The sequence below is a fragment of the Rhamphochromis longiceps genome, linkage group LG17 (assembly GCF_057381845.1).
Source record: "Rhamphochromis longiceps isolate RC_006_pf linkage group LG17, R_longiceps_female_GT1.1, whole genome shotgun sequence".
NCBI lineage: Eukaryota > Metazoa > Chordata > Actinopteri > Cichliformes > Cichlidae > Rhamphochromis > Rhamphochromis longiceps.
Genome location: NC_140573.1, coordinates 21439597 through 21461503, shown reverse-complemented (window position 1 = coordinate 21461503; position 21907 = coordinate 21439597). Strand labels below are relative to the sequence as shown.

Here is a 21907-nt window from a genome sequence, read left to right as displayed (position 1 = left end):
TTTGTCCTCAGAGAAGCCTTTTGTGTTTCACTTCTGCGTCTTCCTGAATTCACATTCACTCTGTGTGTTCACAAACGGCAGAAAAGCTGCACATTCTTACACTCTGGGTTACAACCTCACTGCATCACCTCTAAAAATTGAAGATGGGGAAAATTAATGGATGTCTCAAGTGCATTTTTGTCTTCTTCAATGTGCTTTTTGCAGTAAGTGGAATCTTTATTTTTTTGTTTTTAGGATTTCATTTTGATGATTGATTTATTGATTTTTGTTATTATTTATGTTGAAGGAAAGAGAGAAACTAAAAGGATTTATTTTTCACAAGTTTATTTTAAAAAAAAGAAAATTGTTCACTTCAGTTTTATTTATGTAGCACCAAATCACAAGAACAGTTGCCTCGTGGCACTTTACATTGTAAGGTAAAGACCCAACAATAAGACATACATGCAGAAATGGAAAAACTATTTTCAGCATTCTCATATTTTAATCTAACTATGAACCACTGAAGCCTTTTTGTCTTTTACCATGGTGAAGCAGTGCTGCAAGATATAATGATTAAAAGACTGGGCAGTTAGAAGAAGCTGTTTTTCCATAATTTAGAACAAATAAATAAGGATTTATTTTTAATGCTTAGCACACATATTTCCTACTATGTTTTATTAAAATTACATTTACATTGCTTCTAGCAATGAGCACTCTGAGTGCAAAAGTATACATATATACATAAATGTATATACATACACACACACACACACGCACACACACACACATATATATATATATATATATATATACTATATATATATATATATATATATATAGATATATATATATATGCATATGTGTATATATACGTATATATATGTACACACACACACACACACACACACACACATATATATATACATATATATACACATACATACATACATACATATATATATATATATATATATATACAACACCCAGCACGCCCCTGCGGGCGGTTTATCCTTCAAGCTCGGGTCCTCTACCAGAGGCCTGGGAGCTTGAGGGTCCTGCGCAGTATCTTAGCTGTTCCCAGGACTGCGCTCTTCTGGACAGAGATCTCCGATGTTGTTCCCGGGATCTGCTGGAGCCACTCGCCTAGCTTGGGAGTCACCGCACCTAGTGCTCCGATTACCACGGGGACCACCGTTACCTTCACCCTCCACATCCTCTCGAGCTCTTCTCTGAGCCCTTGGTATTTCTCCAGCTTCTCATGTTCCTTCTTCCTGATATTGCTGTCATTCGGAACCGCTACATCGATCACTACGGCCGTCTTCTTCTGTTTATCTACCACCACTATGTCCGGTTGGTTAGCCAGCACCATTTTGTCCGTCTGTATCTGGAAGTCCCACAGGATCTTAGCTCGGTCATTCTCCACCACCCTTGGGGGCATCTCCCATTTTGACCTCGGGACTTCCAGGTTATACTCGGCACAGATGTTCCTGTACACTATGCCGGCCACTTGGTTATGTCGTTCCATGTATGCCTTGCCTGCTAGCATCTTGCACCCTGCTGTTATGTGCTGGATTGTCTCTGGGGCATCTTTACACAGCCTGCACCTGGGGTCTTGCCTGGTGTGATAGACCCCAGCCTCTATGGATCTTGTGCTCAGAGCTTGTTCTTGTGCTGCCATGATTAGTGCCTCTGTGCTGTCTTTCAGTCCAGCTTTGTCCAGCCACTGGTAGGATTTCTGGATATCAGCCACCCCCTCTATCTGCCGGTGGTACATACCGTGCAGGGGCCTGTCCTTCCATGATGGTTCCTCGTCTCCCTCCTCTTTCTTGGGTTTCTGCTGCCTGAGGTATTCACTGAGCACTCGGTCAGTTGGGGCCATCTTCCCAATGTATTCTTGGATGTTCCTTGTCTCATCCTGGACTGTGGTGCTGACACTCACCAGTCCCCGGCCCCCTTCCTTCCGCTTAGCGTACAGCCTCAGGGTGCTGGACTTGGGGTGAAACCCTCCATGCATGGTAAGGAGCTTTCTTGTCTTTATGTCAGTGGCTTCTATCTCCTCCTTTGGCCAGCCTATTACCCCAGCAGGGTACCTGATCACGGGCAGGGCATAGGTGTTGATGGCCCGGATCTTGTTCTTACCATTCAGCTGACTCCTCAGGACTTGCCTGACCCTCTGCAGGTACTTGGTGGTTGCAGCTTTTCTAGCGGCCTCTTCATGGTTCCCATTCGCCTGCGGGATCCCCAGGTACTTGTAACTGTCCTCTATGTCTGCAATGTTGCCTTCTGGTAGTTCAATCCCCTCAGTTCTGACTACCTTCCCTCTCTTTGTTACCATCCGACTACACTTCTCCAGTCCGAACGACATTCCAATGTCATTGCTGTATAGCCTGGTAGTGTGGATCAGTGAATCGATGTCTCGTTCACTCTTGGCATACAGGTTGATGTCATCCATGTACAGGAGGTGGCTGACAACTGCTCCGTTCCGTAGTCGGTATCCGTAGCCAGTCTTGTTAATGATCTCACTGAGGGGGTTCAGGCCTATGCAGAACAGCAGTGGGGACAGAGCATCTCCTTGGTAGATCCCGCACTTGATGGTGACTTGTGCTATGGGCTTGGAGTTGGCCTCTAGTGTTGTACGCCACATCCCCATTGAGTTCCTGATGAAGGCTCTTAGGGTCCCATTGATCTTGTACAATTCTAGGCATTCCAGTATCCAGCTGTGGGGCATTGAGTCATAGGCCTTCTTGTAATCAATCCAGGCAGTGCACAGGTTGGTCAGTCTGGTCTTGCAGTCTCGGCTGATTGTTCTGTCTACCAGTAGCTGGTGTTTTGCGCCTCTGGTATTCTTGCCAATTCCTTTCTGTGTCCCGCTCATGTATTGACCCATGTGCCTGTTCATCTTAGCCGATATGATGCCTGACAGGAGCTTCCATGTAGTACTGAGGCAGGTTATTGGTCGGTAGTTGGAGGGGACCGGTCCCTTCTTGGGGTCCTTGGGGATCAGGACCGTCCGACCTTCGGTTAGCCATTCCGGGTGTCTCTCGTTAACTAGCAGCTGGTTCATTTGTGCTGCTAGACGCTCGTGGAGTGCAGTCAGCTTCTTTAGCCAGTAGGCGTGAACCATGTCGGGCCCTGGTGCTGTCCAACTCTTCATACTGGAGACCCTTTCTTGGATATCTGCCACTGTGATGGTTACTGGATCCTGTTCGGGGAGGTTGCTGTGGTCTGCCCTCAGATCCACTAGCCACTGAGCATTGCCGTTATGGGTTGCGTCCTTCTCCCATATGCTCTTCCAGTATTGCTCGGTCTCCAGCCTTGGTGGTGCTGTTCTCTTATTGTTCCCTTGCCACTGAGAGTACACCTTTGCTGGTTCTGTGGAGAACAGCTGGTTTATTCTCCTGCCTTCTATCTCTCTGGTGTACCTTCTCAAGCGGCTGGCCAAGGCTGTGAGTCTTTGCTTGGCAGTTTCTAAGGCCTCAGGTATGGACAGCTTGCTGTATTTCTTATGCACCTTCTTTGTCGCACCTTTCTGCAACTCCGTTAGTTGGCTAACCTCCCTCCGTGCTACTTTGATCTTGCCCTCTAGCCTCCTTCTCCATGGAGGGTACTGCCCCTTGTGGCTGTTCAACTTGTAGCCAAGCATCTCACTGATCACTGCTGCCATATTGTAGATCAGCTTGTTAGTGTCGGTAATCGTGGTTGTAGGTATCGTCCGTAGTGCTGCATTAACATCATCTAGCAGACCTTCTGAGGGTACTTCACGTAATCTTGGTAACCGGCTACGGGGGATCCAGGTTTCAAGCTTGGCCATGATCCTATCTTTCAGGTCAGTTCCTCTCGCACTTAACGATCCTTCTCCTATCGCACTTGGGGCTATGTACCCAATCTCGGGTGGGGGTGATGATATCGCCCCCCTGACCTGGCGTCCTGACTCCTCCTTGCCGTAGCATTTGTGTTGTACCTTGTCAATCTCTAGCTGTGAGAGCAGTCCCTTCTTTCGAATGTTGGAACACTGAGCTACTAGTTGTTTCGCCGTCATTGTGGATGTTGGGTATCGAAGAATCCATAGGTCCCTCAGCCTATTCATGTAGCCCCTTCCGCCAGGGTTACTTGCGTAGTAGCATTCCAACAACGCCCTGTTTTCGTCTCTTGCCCACCGATGCCTTCTTGTTCCAGTAGCCCACTTTTCGTCAGGGTGCCCTGGTTCCTCAACACCTGACGCGGACCTTGTTGATCCGGGCGACGTCCGAGCCGGCATGCCTTCATATTTATCTGTCTCGCTCATGTCTGCGGTAGGCTTGCTTAGCATAGGGGGTCTAGCCTTAGGACCCTTACTGGATACAGACGCCCCAGGCAGGAATCGAACTTGCGATCCTCTGTTCCAAAGGAGTGTAGTCTAACCACTACGCTATCCAGCTGCTTCACTACGCTATCCAGCTGGATATATATATATACATACATACATATATATATATATATATATATATATATATATATATATATATATATATATATATATATATATATATATATATATACACAGTGGGGCAAAAAAGTATTTAGTCAGCCACCGATTGTACAAGTTCCCCCACTTAAAATGATGACAGAGGTCAGTAATTTGCACCAGAGGTACACTTCAACTGTGAGAGACAGAATGTGAAAGAAAAATCCATGAATTCACATGGTAGGATTTGTAAAGAATTTATTCGTAAATTAGGGTGGAAAATAAGTATTTGGTCACCTCAAACATGGAAAATCTCTGGCTCTCACAGACCTGTAACGTCTTCTGTAAGACGCTTTTCTGTCCCCCACTCGTTACCTGTATGAATGGCACCTGTTTGAATCCATCATCTGTATAAAAGACACCTGTCCACAGCCTGAAACAGTCAGACTCCAAACTCCGCCATGGCTAAGACCAAAGAGCTTTCGAAGGACACCAGGAAAAGTATTGTAGACCTGCACCAGACTGGGAAGAGTGAATCTACAATAGGCAAGCAGCTTGGTGTGAAAAAAATCAACTGTGGGAGCAATCATCAGAAAATGGAAGACATACAAGACCACTGATAATCTCCCTCGATCTGGGGCTCCACGCAAGATCTCATCCCGTGGGGTCAAAATGATCATGAGAACGGTGAGCAAAAATCCCAGAACCACACGGGGGGACCTGGTGAATGACCTGCAGAGAGCTGGGACCAAAGTAACAAAGGTCACCATCAGTAACACACTACAACGGCAGGGAATCAAATCCCGCAGTGCCAGACGTGTTCCGCTGCTGAAGCCAGTGCATGTCCAGGCCCGTCTGAAGTTTGCCAGAGAGCACATGGATGATACAGCAGAGGATTGGGAGAATGTCATGTGGTCAGATGAAACCAAAGTAGAACTTTTTGGTATAAACTCAACTCGTCGTGTTTGGAGGAAGAAGAATACTGAGTTGCATCCCAAGAACACCATACCTACTGTGAAGCATGGGGGTGGAAACATCATGCTATGGGGCTGTTTTTCTGCCAAGGGGACGGGACGACTGATCCGTGTTAAGGACAGAATGAATGGGGCCATGTATCGTGAGATTTTGAGCCAAAACCTCCTTCCATCAGTGAGAACTTTGAAGATGAAACGAGGCTGGGTCTTCCAACATGACAATGATCCAAAACACACCGTCCGGGCAACAAAGGAGTGGCTCCGTAAGAAGCATTTGAAAGTCCTGGAGTGGCCTAGCCAGTCTCCAGACCTCAACCCCATAGAAAATCTGTGGCGGGAGTTGAAAGTCCGTGTTGCTCGGCGACAGCCCCAAAACATCACTGCTCTCGAGAAGATCTGCATGGAGGAATGGGCCAAAATACCAGCTACTGTGTGTGCAAACCTGGTAAAGACCTATAGTAAACGTTTGACCTCTGTTATTGCCAACAAAGGTTATGTTACAAAGTATTGAGTTGTATTTTTGTTATTGACCAAATACTTATTTTCCACCCTGATTTACGAATAAATTCTTTACAAATCCTACCATGTGGATTCATGGATTTTTTTTTTCACATTCTGTCTCTCACAGTTGAAGTGTACCTCTGGTGCAAATTACCGACCTCTGTCATCATTTTAGGTGGGGGAACTTGCGCAATCGGTGGCTGACTAAATACTTTTTTGCCCCACTGTATATATATATATATATATATAGACAAGAAAGCTCCTTACCATGCATGGAGGGTTTCACCCCAAGTCCAGCACCCTGAGGCTGTACGCTAAGCGGAAGGAAGGGGGCCGGGGACTGGTGAGTGTCAGCACCACAGTCCAGGATGAGACAACGAACATCCAAGAATACATTGGGAAGACGGCCCCAACTGACCGAGTGCTCAGTGAATACCTCAGGCAGCAGAAACCCAAGAAAGAGGAGGGAGATGAGAAACCATCATGGAAGGACAGGCCCCTGCACAGTATGTACCACCGGCAGATGGAGGAGGTGGCTGATATCCAGAAATCCTACTAGTGGCTGGACAAAGCTGGACTGAAAGACAGCACAGAGGCTCTAATCATGGCAGCACAAGAACAAGCTCTGAGCACAAGATCCATAGAGGCTGGGGTCTATCACACCAGGCAAGACCCCAGGTGCAGGCTGTGTAAAGATGCCCCAGAGACAATCCAGCACATAACAGCAGGGTGCAAGATGCTAGCAGGCAAGGCATACATGGAACGCCATAACCAAGTGGCCGGCATAGTGTATAGGAACATCTCTGCCGAGTATAACCTGGAAGTCCCGAGGTCAAAATGGGAGATGCCCCCAAGGGTGGTGGAGAATGACCGAGCTAAGATCCTGTGGGACTTCCAGATACAGACGGACAAAATGGTGGTGGCTAAACAACCGGACATAGTGGTGGTAGACAAACAGAAGAAGACAGCCGTAGTGATCGATGTAGCGGTTCCGAATGACAGCAATATCAGGAAGAAGGAACACGAGAAGCTGGAGAAATACCAAGGGCTCAGAGAAGAGCTCGAGAGGATGTGGAGGGTGAAGGTAACGGTGGTCCCCGTGGTAATCGGAGCACTAGGTGCGGTGACTCCCAAGCTAGGCGAGTGGCTCCAGCAGATCCCGGGAATAACATCGGAGATCTCTGTCCAGAAGAGCGCAGTCCTGGGAACAGCTAAGATACTGCGCAGGACCCTCAAGCTCCCAGGCCTCTGGTAGAGGACCCGAGCTTGAAGGATAAACCGCCCGCAGGGGCGTGCTGGGTGTGTTTATTTTGGTTTTTTTTACATATATATATATATATATATATATATATATATATATATATATATATATTCTGTATTGGTCAAACCTAACCAATGGGCAGATCGACTAAAGTTTAAACTTGAAATTCTCTGTGGTACTGTTTATCTTTTGTTTCTTTTGTTTTGAAACATTTTTAAAACAAGTCCCTGATGAATTTATCTTTTAAAGAATAAATGTTTCCTTGGTACATTTAGGCAACCATACAGGAACTCTGGTTTTGCTATTGCAGATGACATGATCTGAGTCTCTTTCCTCAGATAGTTGGATTTGGGCTGATTTACGGATTGCTACAGACCTCTACCCATAAGGTAAACAGTCTCATTAATTTTTCAGTTTTTAATTAGAACAAAGCAGATTGCTGATTTTTTTAAGTGTCACTTTCTTTTAAAATGTTTCCTTTTAACATGTTTAATATATCCACATTTTATTCCCCAGCATGCTACCGACCTGTTGTTAGTTAACAAAATATGTTTCAAAATGTTCCTCCAGTTGTTCCTTTTTTCCATACTATTTTTCGAACTATTTGTCAAGCCTTTTGTTACCTGACCCCAACTGTTTTGCAATGTGTTGCCATTTTTAGTACAGAAGTACAAGAACATGACATGCAGTAGTGTCATATAAACCATTAACAGAAAAAGGTAGTACACAAGCCTTGAGACGACTGTTGTGATTTGGCGCCAGTGTTGGGAAGGTTACTTTTAAAATGTATTCCACTACAGATTACAGAATACATACGCCAAAATGTATTCTATAACGTATTCCGTTACGTTACTCAATGAGACTAACGTATTCTGAATACTTTGGATTACTTAATATATTATCATGCTTTTTACAACTACGTGAATGTACTATTGCTGTGTGATTTATTACTGTTACTGAAGGTCCGCGACTCCGAACTGTAGTAAACGGACCTCTGACTAATACGTCGGTTCCGTGTTGGGCTTGTAGCTGAAAAATAGCTTTACTTTGTTGTCTGGGTCACCTTTGCTTGTGAGAGACAGAGAGAGGCGTTGAAAGGCTGCTCCAATGGAACTTATTGTTTCGTAGGAAAACATGAACACAGTGTACAGTCGAGTCTTAATAGCTTACTTACAACTGGGCTCGCCAGGCACTCTTCTTGGCTGCAGTGGTTATTATTATATTTACATGCTTCCAGCTCCCGTTTTTGTTTGATGACAACTCGTACTTTTCCACTCTCCTTTTTCTCCCTCCTCGCGCTCACAGACACATAATGGGTATGGCGATCCATTCTCCCTGCAGCACGGACTACACTGCCTATGATGCTACATTCTTTAGGGCTATACCTGTAGCATTCTGCCTATTAGCTTTTTTTTTTTTTTTTTTTTTTTTCTAAATGACATCAGAAACAGCAGTATGCGACATTACGTGATGACAGAGCTTCAGTTCATCCTTTGTCATTTTTTTTTTTTTTTTTAAATAAATAGGACAGGGGGAATGAATGAGAGAAAGAGGGGGAGAGAAAGAAAGAAAACCAAAGGGGAGAAGAGACGGTGAGAAGGGGGGGGAAGAGAGAGAAAAAAAAAAAGAACTCCTGGGTCACCTGTATGGAGAAAAAAAACAAACAAACAAAAAAAACAAACAGAGGAGACAGCAAACAACAAAGAGCAACATAATAATAGAGAAAACAAAGCACCATCACAATAAACTAGCTAGTCATAGATATCAATATTTACTAAATAATAAACGATATTGTGCAGCACGCAAGATAGACAGCGCACAGTGTGCTTTGAGGCAGCAGCCAAGAAAGCTTTAGTCCGCGTCTGTGAATACCCATGTGTGCATACCTGTGTGGATCAGCATGCTTGCATTCCAAAGGTTTCTCCATGTAATGATCTGCTAGGGAGTGTGGGGGGGCCACAGCCCCGTCCTCCAGGGTGTGAAGCGGGTATGGAGGAGATCAAAACTCCAGACATCCAGAGGCCCCCAGAACACAAGAGACCATGGAAGACCAACAGAGGGGCAGCCGCGCCACTGTTCCAGTAAGAGCTGAGGAGAGTCCCTGCCTATTAGCTTTACACAACAACAACAACAAAAAGGCGCTTTCTCACCCAGGAAACACACAGTCGCCATGGCAACCATAATGCTGCCGCCTGGAACAACAGAACATAGTTGTCAAGCAAAACCGAAACAGTCCTGACCCGCGACAAAATGAAACAGGAAAATACCGCCATGTAATCCATTTATTTTAACAAAGTAACTGTATTCTAAATACCACCTTTTTAAATGGTAACTGTAATGGAATACAGTTACTCATATTTTGTATTTTAAATACGTAACGGCGGTACATGTATTCCGTTACTCCCCAACACTGTTTGGCGCTATATAAATAAAATGAAATTGAATTGAATGAGCTGGCCTCTTCACTCAGGAATGCTACTTGCTGGGTGGTGAGTTGCAGGTTGGTCCTCGTATGGCCTGGTTCAGGTTTTGAAATGCTTCTTGTGTGACCTATGGTAGCATGGGGGGGGGGGGGTTGGGATAGTCAGTCTAACATGGACCGGACAGTCATGTCTAAAATGTTATTTTGGATGATTGTTTTTGATTTGTTTTTTCATTTGAAGAACTAAATAATTTTCCAGATTAATCCATTGTTGGTGTCCTTTCCTATCATTCAGGAGGAGTTCTCATCACTTGATTTGCCAGACATGATTTGGGGTTGGTTGTTTGCCATCGGCGTCCTCGGTATTTCCTCTCTGGGAATCTTTGCTACGTGCTGTGAGTCAATCATCGGCCTCAAACTAGTATGTACAACTCCACATCAAACAAGATAACAAGCTGATGCTGTGTTAATTTTATAGTTATTAGAACAATAACTGTGGATGCTCTTTGTATTGTTTTGTTTGTACAGTTTGCAAGCTTCATGGGGATTGGAATGATCATCATGTTTTATGGTGGCATCAATGTAGCGACAGGAAGAAATGAGGTCATCTTGTCTTTTCTTTCTTAATTCTGCTGTGTTCTCCATTGCTGTCTGATCAGCTACATTTAGTATTTCCATCTGTTATCTTGCCGCTAGACTTAATTTTTATGTTTTGGAGATAAATTACCTTCATTGTCTTTCTGCAGTATGCTTTTTATATCTCAGTCTTAATAACTCACAATAACCAACACACTACCAAGTGATCAGTTTACTCAACCGTCCTAGTTGGCCATGACCATGGGACTTAAGAGGTACTTTAAAAAGAAAGCAAGTAGCATTTCAGAGAATGAGGATTCAGTCAAAATATTTCAGGAAGATACAAATAAAATCAGGAAGTGTAACTGCTGTAAGAGGAACCATTGAAGGGCCTCTTGGTTATGAGTGGACATATTATTGCTTAAGCGTCTGCTGTCTCATAATCCATAACATTATTATTGCTTCATCTTTCCCTCTGCTTTCTCTGTGCTTTTTGGCCTGCTGTGTCTGTCTGTCTTGAGGAGAATATATTCTTCATTTCTCTACCATTATACTAAAATGTTATTTTCTTTTCCAGATAGAGACTGCCCTCCAGAATGAACTACAAAAGGCCAACATAAGAGAAGAAGTCATTAGAAGTATGGTTGAGAAGATACAGTCAAATGTAATGTTTTTTGCACTATTTACCCCAATAATAGTAGTCTTTCTACTGGCCCTAGTGGATTTTGTTGCAACTGTGCTTTTACAAGTAGTCAACACAGAACTTGTAAGTTACCTAAACATAACAGTAGCACTGGAAGGGCCCAGAGGTGAACAAGGACCAACCTTAAAGGGGAGATCAGCCAAGATTGGAGTCAAAAAACATTTTGATTGCACCATATATTGACTGAATTGTTTTGCAATGATATTTACATTACAGTCACTATATTGATAAAAAACAGAATAGTGGAGAATTTTGTTGAGTATTTCCTGTTGTTTAAAGTCAATCTCTTGTTTGTTAACAGTTTCATTGCTGTGGAATTAGGAACGCCACAGACTGGGGTAATAATATCCCTGACTCCTGTGAATGCATTTCTTCAAATACTGGATCAGCAATGAATGGAAGATCCAACTCACTTAGATGCAAATCCAAGCCTCAGGTTGGTTTTACAGAATAGAACTATAATGTCAAGCTGAAAAGCAAATTGTTCATAAAACAATTTCATGACTAAATGTGTTGTGATTTTGGGTGTTTTTATATGTCAAATGATCATTAAAGCTATCATTGTCGCTGCTAATTTATTTTACCTTTTTTTCTTTCTTTCCTCCCTCCCTCTTTCTTGCTCACATTCCATTCATATTTTTTTCTCTCCCCCCACAGTAGTTGATAAAATCCAAAAAGAACAGTTAACCTAGTTGTCTCTGAACTCATGTGTCATTAGGCTCTTAACATTGTGTACGCAATGCCTTTATGTGTTTCAGTGTTAACATTTTTTTTGTTTATTTCTTTATCTGTGCGTTTTGTTTAATTTTCTTTCCTTCCTCCTACCATTGTCACATCTGTTTTATTTGGGAAGATTGCACACAACAGCAATATTAAGCAGTTCCAAATTATACAGTGGGGCAAAAAAGTATTTAGTCAGCCACCGATTGTGCAAGTTCCCCCACCTAAAATGATGACAGAGGTCAGTAATTTGCACCAGAGGTACACTTCAACTGTGAGAGACAGAATGTGAAAAAAAAATCCATGAATCCACATGGTAGGATTTGTAAAGAATTTATTCGTAAATTAGGGTGGAAAATAAGTATTTGGTCAATAACAAAAATACAACTCAATACTTTGTAACATAACCTTTGTTGGCAATAACAGAGGTCAAACGTTTACTATAGGTCTTTACCAGGCTTGCACACACAGTAGCTGGTATTTTGGCCCATTCCTCCATGCAGATCTTCTCGAGAGCAGTGATGTTTTGGGGCTGTCGCCGAGCAACACGGACTTTCAACTCCCGCCACAGATTTTCTATGGGGTTGAGGTCTGGAGACTGGCTAGGCCACTCCAGGACTTTCAAATGCTTCTTACGGAGCCACTCCTTTGTTGCCCGGGCGGTGTGTTTTGGATCATTGTCATGTTGAAAGACCCAGCCTCATTTCATCTTCAAAGTTCTCACTGATGGAAGGAGGTTTTGGCTCAAAATCTCACGATACATGGCCCCATTCATTCTGTCCTTAACACGGATCAGTCGTCCTGTCCCCTTGGCAGAAAAACAGCCCCATAGCATGATGTTTCCACCCCCATGCTTCACAGTAGGTATGGTGTTCTTGGGATGCAACTCAGTATTCTTCTTCCTCCAAACACGACGAGTTGAGTTTATACCAAAAAGTTCTACTTTGGTTTCATCTGACCACATGACATTCTCCCAATCCTCTGCTGTATCATCCATGTGCTCTCTGGCAAACTTCAGACGGGCCTGGACATGCACTGGCTTCAGCAGAGGAACACGTCTGGCACTGCGGGATTTGATTCCCTGCCGTTGTAGTGTGTTACTGATGGTGACCTTTGTTACTTTGGTCCCAGCTCTCTGCAGGTCATTCACCAGGTCCCCCCGTGTGGTTCTGGGATTTTTGCTCACCGTTCTCATGATTGTTTTGACCCCACGGGATGAGATCTTGCGTGGAGCCCCAGATCGAGGGAGATTATCAGTGGTCCTGTATGTCTTCCATTTTCTGATGATTGCTCCCACAGTTGATTTTTTCACACCAAGCTGCTTGCCTATTGTAGATTCACTCTTCCCAGTCTGGTGCAGGTCTACAATACTTTTCCTGGTGTCCTTCGAAAGCTCTTTGGTCTTGGCCATGGCGGAGTTTGGAGTCTGACTGTTTGAGGCTGTGGACAGGTGTCTTTTATACAGATGATGAGTTCAAACAAGTGCCATTCATACAGGTAACGAGTAGGGGACAGAAAAGCTTCTTACAGAAGACGTTACAGGTCTGTGAGAGCCAGAGATTTTCCTTGTTTGAGGTGACCAAATACTTATTTTCCACCCTAATTTACGAATAAATTCTTTACAAATCCTACCATGTGAATTCATGGATTTTTTTTTTCACATTCTGTCTCTCACAGTTGAAGTGTACCTCTGGTGCAAATTACTGACCTCTGTCATCATTTTAAGTGGGGGAACTTGCACAATCGGTGGCTGACTAAATACTTTTTTGCCCCACTGTATCTACTCTATAAACCAATCCAGTGACCACATTCAAATTCATCAGCAGTTTTCAAGACTCCTATCAAAAACAATAAAAGATTACTTAAATTAATGGTTGACAATACAGCTATCAGTTATAGGACGTATTAACACCATAAAGTTGATGATATTACCTAAACTCAACTATTTATTCACAATGATCCCTATTTAACCCGCAGAAGCTTTTTTTTCACTATTCTGGACACAATAATAACTTCATTCTACTGGAAAAACAAAAACTCCAGAATAAAACTAAAAATATTACAAAAGTCAAAAGTCCAAGGAGTCCTAGAAGCACCAAATTTCAACTACTACTTCTTAGATAACCAACTACAATACCTTATCAAATGGATGCATTCAACCCATCACCTTCATCCAGGTCTAGACAATCTGATTATAAAGATCGATTAATCAAAGATTTACCATTTATCAGGAATACAATCACACATCACAACGGCTTAAAACCACTGCAACAGCAAACACTGTCAGCTTGCTGGAAGATTAATAAAATAAAAAACACTATATTCTCACCTACAACTCAAACACCCATATGGAATAGCCCTTACATCACTGCAAATAAATTACCCTGATAGGCATTAAATGGAAAGAAAAAGGCATCACACACCTCCGCCACATATTTTATCAGAATAACTTCTTAACATTTCAACAGTTCATTGACATATACAGGACTGACAGAAAATTATTTCGTCAACATAACCAACAAAAACACTCCATCAAAGCAAAATAAGTATCAATAACACTAACGTAGGACAACCATCACTAATAAACAGCATCAATAAAATTGCAAAGTCACAAAAACCACCCTTAAAACCAAATAAACTACTATCCTCTAATGATAATGCACCTCACGCTCAAATTAACAAATGGGAAAAAGACTCCATCATCCAGACAGATAATCAGTTTTGGAGTAGAGTCTGCAATAACATTTTTAGCATGTCTAACAACACCAACATACAAGTAATACAATATAAAATCATACTTCACTAGCTAGGCCCACGTCTTTATTTTAGATTTGACAGCGTTTTAGTAGATACAGGGAGTGCAGAATCATTAGGCAAGTTGTATTTTTGAGGAATAATTTTATTATTGAACAACAAACATGTTCTCAATGAACCCAAAAAACTCATTAATATCAAAGCTGAATATTTTGGAAGTAGTTTTTAGTTTGTTTTTAGTTTTAGCTATTTTAGGGGGATATCTGTGTGTGCAGGTGACTATTACTGTGCATAATTATTAGGCAACTTAACAAAAAACAAATATATAACCCATTTCAATTATTTATTTTTACCAGTGACACCAATATAACATCTCCACATTCACAAATATACATTTCTGACATTCAAAAACAAAACAAAAACAAATCAGCAAGCAATATAGCCACCTTTCTTTGCAAGGACACTCAAAAGCCTGCCATCCATGGATTCTGTCAGTGTTTTGATCTGTTGACCATCAACATTGCGTGCAGCAGCAACCACAGCCTCCCAGACACTGTTCAGAGAGGTGTACTGTTTTCCCTCCTTGTAAATCTCACATTTGATGATGGACCACAGGTTGTCAATGGGGTTCAGATCAGGTGAACAAGGTGGCCATGTCATTAGTTTTTCTTCTTTTATACCCTTTCTTGCCAGCCACGCTGTGGAGTACTTGGACGCGTGTGATGGAGCATTGTCCTGCATGAAAATCATGTTTTTCTTGAAGGATGCAGACTTCTTCCTGTACCACTGCTTGAAGAAGGTGTCTTCCAGAAACTGGCAGTAGGACTGGGAGTTGAGCTTGACTCCATCCTCAACCCGAAAAGGCCCCACAAGCTCATCTTTGATGATACCAGCCCAAACCAGTACTCCACCTCCACCTTGCTGGCATCTGAGTCAGACTGGAGCTCTCTGCCCTTTACCAATCCAGCCACGGGCCCATCCATCTGGCCCATCAAGACTCACTCTCATTTCATCAGTCCATAAAACCTTGGAAAAATCAGTCTTGAGATATTTCTTGGCCCAGTCTTGACGTTTCAGCTTGTGTGTCTTGTTCAGTGGTGCATCCCTCTGCAAGATATCTCACTATTTTTGACTTTTCTGTGCCTGTCAAGTCCTTCTTTTGACCCATTTTGCCAAAGGAAAGGAAGTTGCCTAATAATTATGCACACCTGATATAAGGTGTTGATGTCATTAGACCACACCCCTTCTCATTACAGAGATGCACATCACCTAATATGATTAATTGGTAGTAGGCTTTCGAGCCTATACAGCTTGGAGTAAGACAACATGCATGAAGAGGATGATGTGGACAAAATACTCATTTGCATAATAATTCTGCACTCCCTGTATAGGTAAATGGCTTGGATGTGAATTCAGCTGCGGTTTGGGGAATTCCTCGAACGGGACTGGTCGTGGTTCCCGGGCCTAGCAGATCCCCATGTACTAAACAGAAGTGAAGGAGTTAAAGAAGAGGGAGGGTAGGGCACGTAAACGAGAATGAACAGCTTGTAGAACTGGGGGAACATATATAGATGAGAACCGGAAGGAGTGCGTTTTGGAGGCATGGTACCTCTCCTGAAATTCCGATACTTTATCTCCAATAGGACTTAGTGAATAAGACATTTGCACAAACTGCACACTCAACACCACTGATGAACACCTTCAAGCATTCTGGCTCTGTCCACCAATACAAAACGTCTGGAAAGAAATAACTACTAAAATATCCCAAATCCTTGACCACCTCTCCCTCTGTTTACTTGGCGATATGGAAGAACTAAACAAACTCCAAATATATCAAAACACCTCTGCTTGTGGTCCTGATTATTGCCAAGATACTGCTCAACTGGAAAAACTTCTCTTTAGGCTCTCGGAGGAGGCGGACGCACTTTTTCTCCTCTCCTCTCCCTTATCTTCCCTGCTTATGTCCTTGTCTAGTCTCGTGTTTTTTGTATTACTTTCCCTGGAACACACTCTCACAGTCTGTTTCTAAAACCTAAAGAGAATTATGGATTTGATCAACTGGTCTCTGAATGCTATTGACACCCTTTTCTCAATGAGAAGTCTGGGCTCGGGAGAGCCCGAGTGCCCTGGAAGTACTTTCCCTGCCGGATACACGATGGACGGATTGAGAGACCAGTGTCGGAGTGTTAAAGAACAGCTTTGAAATTCTCATGAGTTGTTGCAAAAGAAAAATTACCATCATAATCCGGCAACCCCTTCGGCGCCAGCTGTGGGCTCAAGGCTGGAGCCGAACAAAAACTCCCTGATAACGACTGTGTTGAGTCTGTTCCTTCCCATTCCATGCAAGGCCACCTGGGTTGGCTGGAAGACTATTTACTTAGCCTGGCAGGGTGAAGGACACTGTCTCAGCTGAACTATGGACACGCAAACACATACATATACTGATACTGATAACCACTCACTGACGCATCACCCTCCCTGCCCCGGATCCAACACCACCTCCAACGCTTACCTCCCCTCTGATGTGGACATCGGGTCAGCTGGAGGCGCAGTCGAAGATTGCAGCGGTCCCAGATCAGATGTACACACTGGAACACTTTCCCATGCTGCTTGTCTGTGTTTATTGTCCTATGGTGTGTTGATATCTGTGCATTCCTGTATTATCCTTTTGTGTTACACATTTTGTTTCTTTTGTTTTTTTCTTCGCTACCTAGCCTGACCTGTCTCCCTAATGTGATGTTTGTGTATTGTATGTACGGTCGGCAAGGTCTGTCATCTCGGTTGTGGGCAAAAGACCTGCAACTGACAAATAAAGGCTATCTCTCAAAAAGATCACCACATTACAATGGGTAGGCCTCCTCACACAAGTAGGGTAAACAGAGAGGCCCAGACCTCCCTCTAAGGGAGATCTCTAAGGGAGAGGCCAGCCACCCTTCGAATTAAGCTCATTTCCGCAATGTCGTTCTTTTGTTCACTACCAAAAGTGCCCAAAAGAACTCGTGACCCTGAGGGTACGGACAAAGATCGACCGATTAATTGAGAGCTTCACTTTTATAATTTTTTATTTATAAAGTTTTGCACATGTAATTTAACATATCAGGCCCAATACAGCAAGTATCAACCGATATAAAGACATATATCAAAACAGGTTGGGCCATTGAGATTCGGATGATAACAATAAAACAGAAAAAAAAAAAAAATAAAAAAAAAAAAAATAATAATAATGAGCTTCACTCATTAGCTTCACACGAGCTTCACTTTTATGCTCAGCTCTCTCTTCATCATGACGGGCCGGTACCACTGCAGCCACACCACCAATCCGTCTGTCGATCTCTGTCTCCATTCTCCCATCAACTCTTCCACTTGGGGCAGAAACTCGTCCCCGACCCGGAGTGGGCACTCCACTCTTTTCCGGCTGAGAACTATGGCCTCAGATTTGGAGATGCTAATCCTCATTCCTGCTGCTTCACATTCGGCTGCGAACTGTTCCAGTGTGAGCTGGAGGCCATCACCCGATGAAGCCAACAAAACCACATCATCCGTGAAAAGCAGGAATGAGATTCTGAGGCCACCTAAGTGAAAGCCCTCCAGCACTTGGCTGCGCCTATAAATCCTGTCCATAAAAGTTATGAACAGAATCGGTGACAAAGGGCAGCCTTGGCGGAGCCCATCACCCACGAGGAACGAGTCCCCCTTATGCGAACCAAGCTCTTGCAATGGTTGTATAGGGATCGAATGGGCAATGGGCCAGACACCCCATACTCCTGCAGCACCTCCATAGGACACCCTGAAGGACATGGTCGAATGCCTTCTCCAAGTCCACAAAACACGTGTAGACTGGTTGTGCAAATTCTCATGCGCTGTCAAGTATCATTGAGAGGATAAAGAGCTGATCCAGTGTCCCGCGACCAGGACGAAAACCACATTGTTCATCCTGTATCCGAGGATCGACTAACAGACGGAGTCTCCTTTCCAGCACCCTGTCATAGACTTTCCCAGGGAGGCTGAGGAGTGTGATCCCCCTGTAGTTGGAACACACCCTCCGGTCCCCCTTCTTAAAAATGGGGACCACTACCCTAGTCTGCCAGTCCACGGGTACTGCCCCTGATCTCCATGCAATATTGCAGAGGCGTGTCAGCCAGGACAGCCCTACAACATTCAGAACCGTCAGGAACTCAGGGCGGACCTCATCCACGTCAGGGGCTCTGCCACCAAGGAGTTGTTTAACTGCCTCAGTGACCTCACCCCCGGAAATTTGCGGGTCATCCCCCTCAGCCCCAGACTCTGCTTCCTTCATGGAAGACGTGCCAGTGCGATTAAGGAGGTCCTTGAAGTATTCCTTCCACCGCCCAACAATTTTCTCAGTCGAAGTCAGCAGCGCTCCACCGGCACTATACACAGTACAGGTAGAGCACCGCGTTCCCCTCCTGCCAGAATCTCTTTGAGGCAATTCGAAGGTCTTTTTCCATGGCCTCTCCAAACTCCTCCCACACCCGAGTTTTTGCTTCAGCCACTGCCCGAGCAGCATTCTGCTTTGCCTGTTGGTACCTGTCAGCTGCCTCCGAAGTCCCACAGGCTAACCAAGCCCAATAGTACTCCTTCTTCAGCCTGGTGGCTCCCTTCAACTCTGGGTACTACCATTTGGTTTGGGGGTTACTACCACGATAGGCACCAACCATCTTGCAGCCACAGCTCAGTGCAGCAGCTTCTGCAATGGAGGTGCTGAACATGGTCCATTCGGACCCATTGTCCCCAGTCTCCCTTGGAATGCTATCGAAGCTCTGCCGAAGAAGATCTCACGGACTGGGGCTCTGCTAGGTGTTCCCAGCACACCCTCACTATATGTTTAGGCACGCCAGGTCTGTCCAGCGTCCTCCCCTGGTACCTGATCCAATTCACCACCAGGTGGTGATCAGCTGACAGCTCAGCCCCTCTCTTTACCCGAGTGTCCAGAACATGGCTGCAGGTTTGGTGCTACGACTACAAAATCGATCATTGACCTGCGGCCTAGAGCGTCCTGGTGCCACGTGCACTTTTGGACACTCTTATGTTCAAACATAGTGTTCGTTATGGCCAAACTTTGGTTTGCAAGAAGTCCAATAACAAAACACCACTCGGGTTCAGATCAGGGAGGCCGGTCCTCCCAATCACGCCCCTCCAGGTCACACTGTCGTTACCCATGTGAGCATTGAAGTCTGCCAGTAGGGCACCTTCCAGCATCCCACAGGGACTCTAAAAAGGCTGGATACTCTGAGCTGCCACTTGGCGCATAAGCGCAGATGACAGTCAGGACCCGTTCCCTGACCCAAAGGTGCAGGGAACAAAACCCTCTCACCCACTGGCAAGAACCCCAACGTACAGGCAGCAAGCCGAGGAGATATTAGAATACCCGCCCCAGCCCACTGCCTCTCACCAGGGGCAACTCCAGACTAAGACAGAGTCCAGCGCCTCTCCAGGAGATTGGTTCCAGAGCCTGAGCCATGCGTTGAGGTGAGCCCGACTATATCTAGCTAGTACCTCTCAGCCTCACGCACTAACTCAGGCTCCTTCCCCAGAGAGGTGACATTCCATGTCCCAATTGCCAGTCTTGGTTGCCGGGGATCAGTCAGCCAGGACCTCTGCTCCTGGCCGCCGCACAGCGCACAATGCACCTGACCTCTATGCCGCTTCCTGAGGGTGGTTGGCCTGCAGGAGGATGGGCCCATGTCCCCTTTTCGGGCTGTGCCCTGCCGGGCCGCTCACCCTCAGGCACCCTCCCCGGGCCTGGCTCCAGGGCGGGGCCCCAGTAACCTTATCCTGGGCAGGGTAAACTGTTCCCTCGGTGATATTCTCATAAGGGTCTTCTGAATCACTCTTTGCCTGGTCCCTCACCCAGGACCAACTTGCCATGGGAGACCCTACCAGGGGGTAAAAGCCCCCAAGCAACATAGGCCCTGGCATCTCTGGGACACACAAACCCCTCCACCATGATAAGGTAGTGATTCGCGGAGGGGTATATTATATTATATTACATGAACAAGAATCGGAATTGAAGGAGATTTGCATTGATGGGGGGTTGAACATGAGTATCTAACAAAGAGGCTGGTGAGTGTAATCTCACCAGAATAAAACAACCTAAAACATTAACAGACTGTTTCTATTTACATCCACATTTTGCTCTTGTGTTCTTGCAGGGAACCAGTGGCCCACATGAAATCTATGAACAGGTATTCAATCATCTGACCTACCAGCCAATCAAAACACTGTACACTGTACTGCTGGTCAGATAATTACCATTTTCTCTTCTCTTCTGCAGCCCTGCTATGACATTATCCTTGAACTTTTGAACCTTTTCTTTAACATCCTGTTTGGCTTCTTCTTTGGATTTGCTGTTATAGCAGTAAGCTCTATCGTTTTTTTATTTTATTGCCATGGTTACCTCTGTGTGTCACTGACTCTGTTGTTCTTTAAGATTTTGTCAAAATCACCTTTGACTCCTTTAACCTGTACATTCAATAACTGTTCAACAGTGAAAAATCATTTTAACATAGTACTTGACTCTGGTCAATGGACTGCTAATCAAACAAAATATGGAATTTGAAGATGTTATTCTGATCTATGCGTTACAGTCTTTATTGTCCACTTTTTTGGCCACTTTGTTGCAAACTTGATAAGCCAAAACGTTTACATTTCAAATGTTTTTTCTTTTTAATTTAATCTATAATATTCATTTATCTTATGTAGCTTATTAGCCTCCTGATTTCAACTTTAACTAGCATGAAGCTGGAAACTCTTCAGCTTTAGACTAAAAGCCAGTCATTACAGTGTTGGAGCAGTACATACAAACAATACATTTTGATCATTCTTCTTCTCTGTCTTTATAGCTGCTGGGCCTGCTCATTACCATCTGCATGATTAATCAGGTCAAAAGTGACGACAGTAGAGGATCCATGTACTTGAGGAAATATTAAAGGGAGCCACCACACCACATGTCCTCTGGCCTTTGGGTTATAGTGAATCAACAGGAGTCGTGATCAGGATGTCACCTCGTTTTTATTTCACTGTGTTTTACTCACAAAAAAAAGAGAGAGTGAGAAAAGAAAAAAATAGTAATATGTGCTTTGTAAGTAATGTCTTTCTTTTCCTTCCAGTTTTTTAACATACCAAGCATAGCTTTAAAAGCAAAAATTTATTTTCTGAAAAGCTTTGTAACTTTTTTGTTATTTGATGATTTTCAGTGTTTAGTCATCTTAAATAGAGACCAATTATAGTAAAGAAATTAGATCTCAAAATCGGACTCTCTGTCTCTCGATTTCTTATAAGTACCAGTGAAAAGTTTGGACACATCTTCTCATTTAATGGCTTTTCTTTTTTTTTCATAACTATTTACATTGTAGATTCTCACTGAAGGCATCTGAACTATGAATGAACACATATGGAATTATGTAGTAAACAAAAAGGTGTAAAATAACTCAAAACATGTTTTATATTTTAGATTCTTCAAAGTAGCCACCCTTTGCTGTGATTACTGCTTTGCATTCTCTCAATGAGCTTCATGAGGTCGTCACCCGAAATGGTTTTCCAACAGTTTTGA

At 43.9% G+C, this 21907-nt stretch overlaps 1 protein-coding gene across 1 annotated transcript; it reads left to right on the top strand.

Annotated features, from left to right (window-relative positions):
* The first annotated feature begins 48 nt into the window (after positions 1 to 48).
* On the top strand, positions 49 to 21474 carry LOC146649653 (tetraspanin-8-like). Its single transcript, XM_085387098.1, has 9 exons — positions 49 to 203; positions 7498 to 7548; positions 9877 to 10002; positions 10110 to 10184; positions 10735 to 10821; positions 11162 to 11296; positions 20508 to 20540; positions 20630 to 20713; positions 21198 to 21474. Exons 1-9 carry the CDS (start codon positions 144 to 146, stop codon positions 21282 to 21284), a joined length of 738 nt encoding a protein of 245 aa, XP_085243224.1. The 5' UTR covers positions 49 to 143; the 3' UTR covers positions 21285 to 21474.
* The last annotated feature ends 433 nt before the right edge of the window (positions 21475 to 21907 follow it).

Excerpts from the sequence above, each read along its gene's own strand:
- LOC146649653 (XM_085387098.1), top strand. The coding sequence starts at position 144 with ATGGGGAAAATTAATGGATGTCTCAAGTGCATTTTTGTCTTCTTCAAT. Across the intron at positions 10,822-11,161 it reads TTGAGAAGATACAGTCAAAT|TTTCATTGCTGTGGAATTAG; the intron begins GTAATGTTTTTT and ends GTTTGTTAACAG. Across the intron at positions 20,541-20,629 it reads CACATGAAATCTATGAACAG|CCCTGCTATGACATTATCCT; the intron begins GTATTCAATCAT and ends TCTCTTCTGCAG.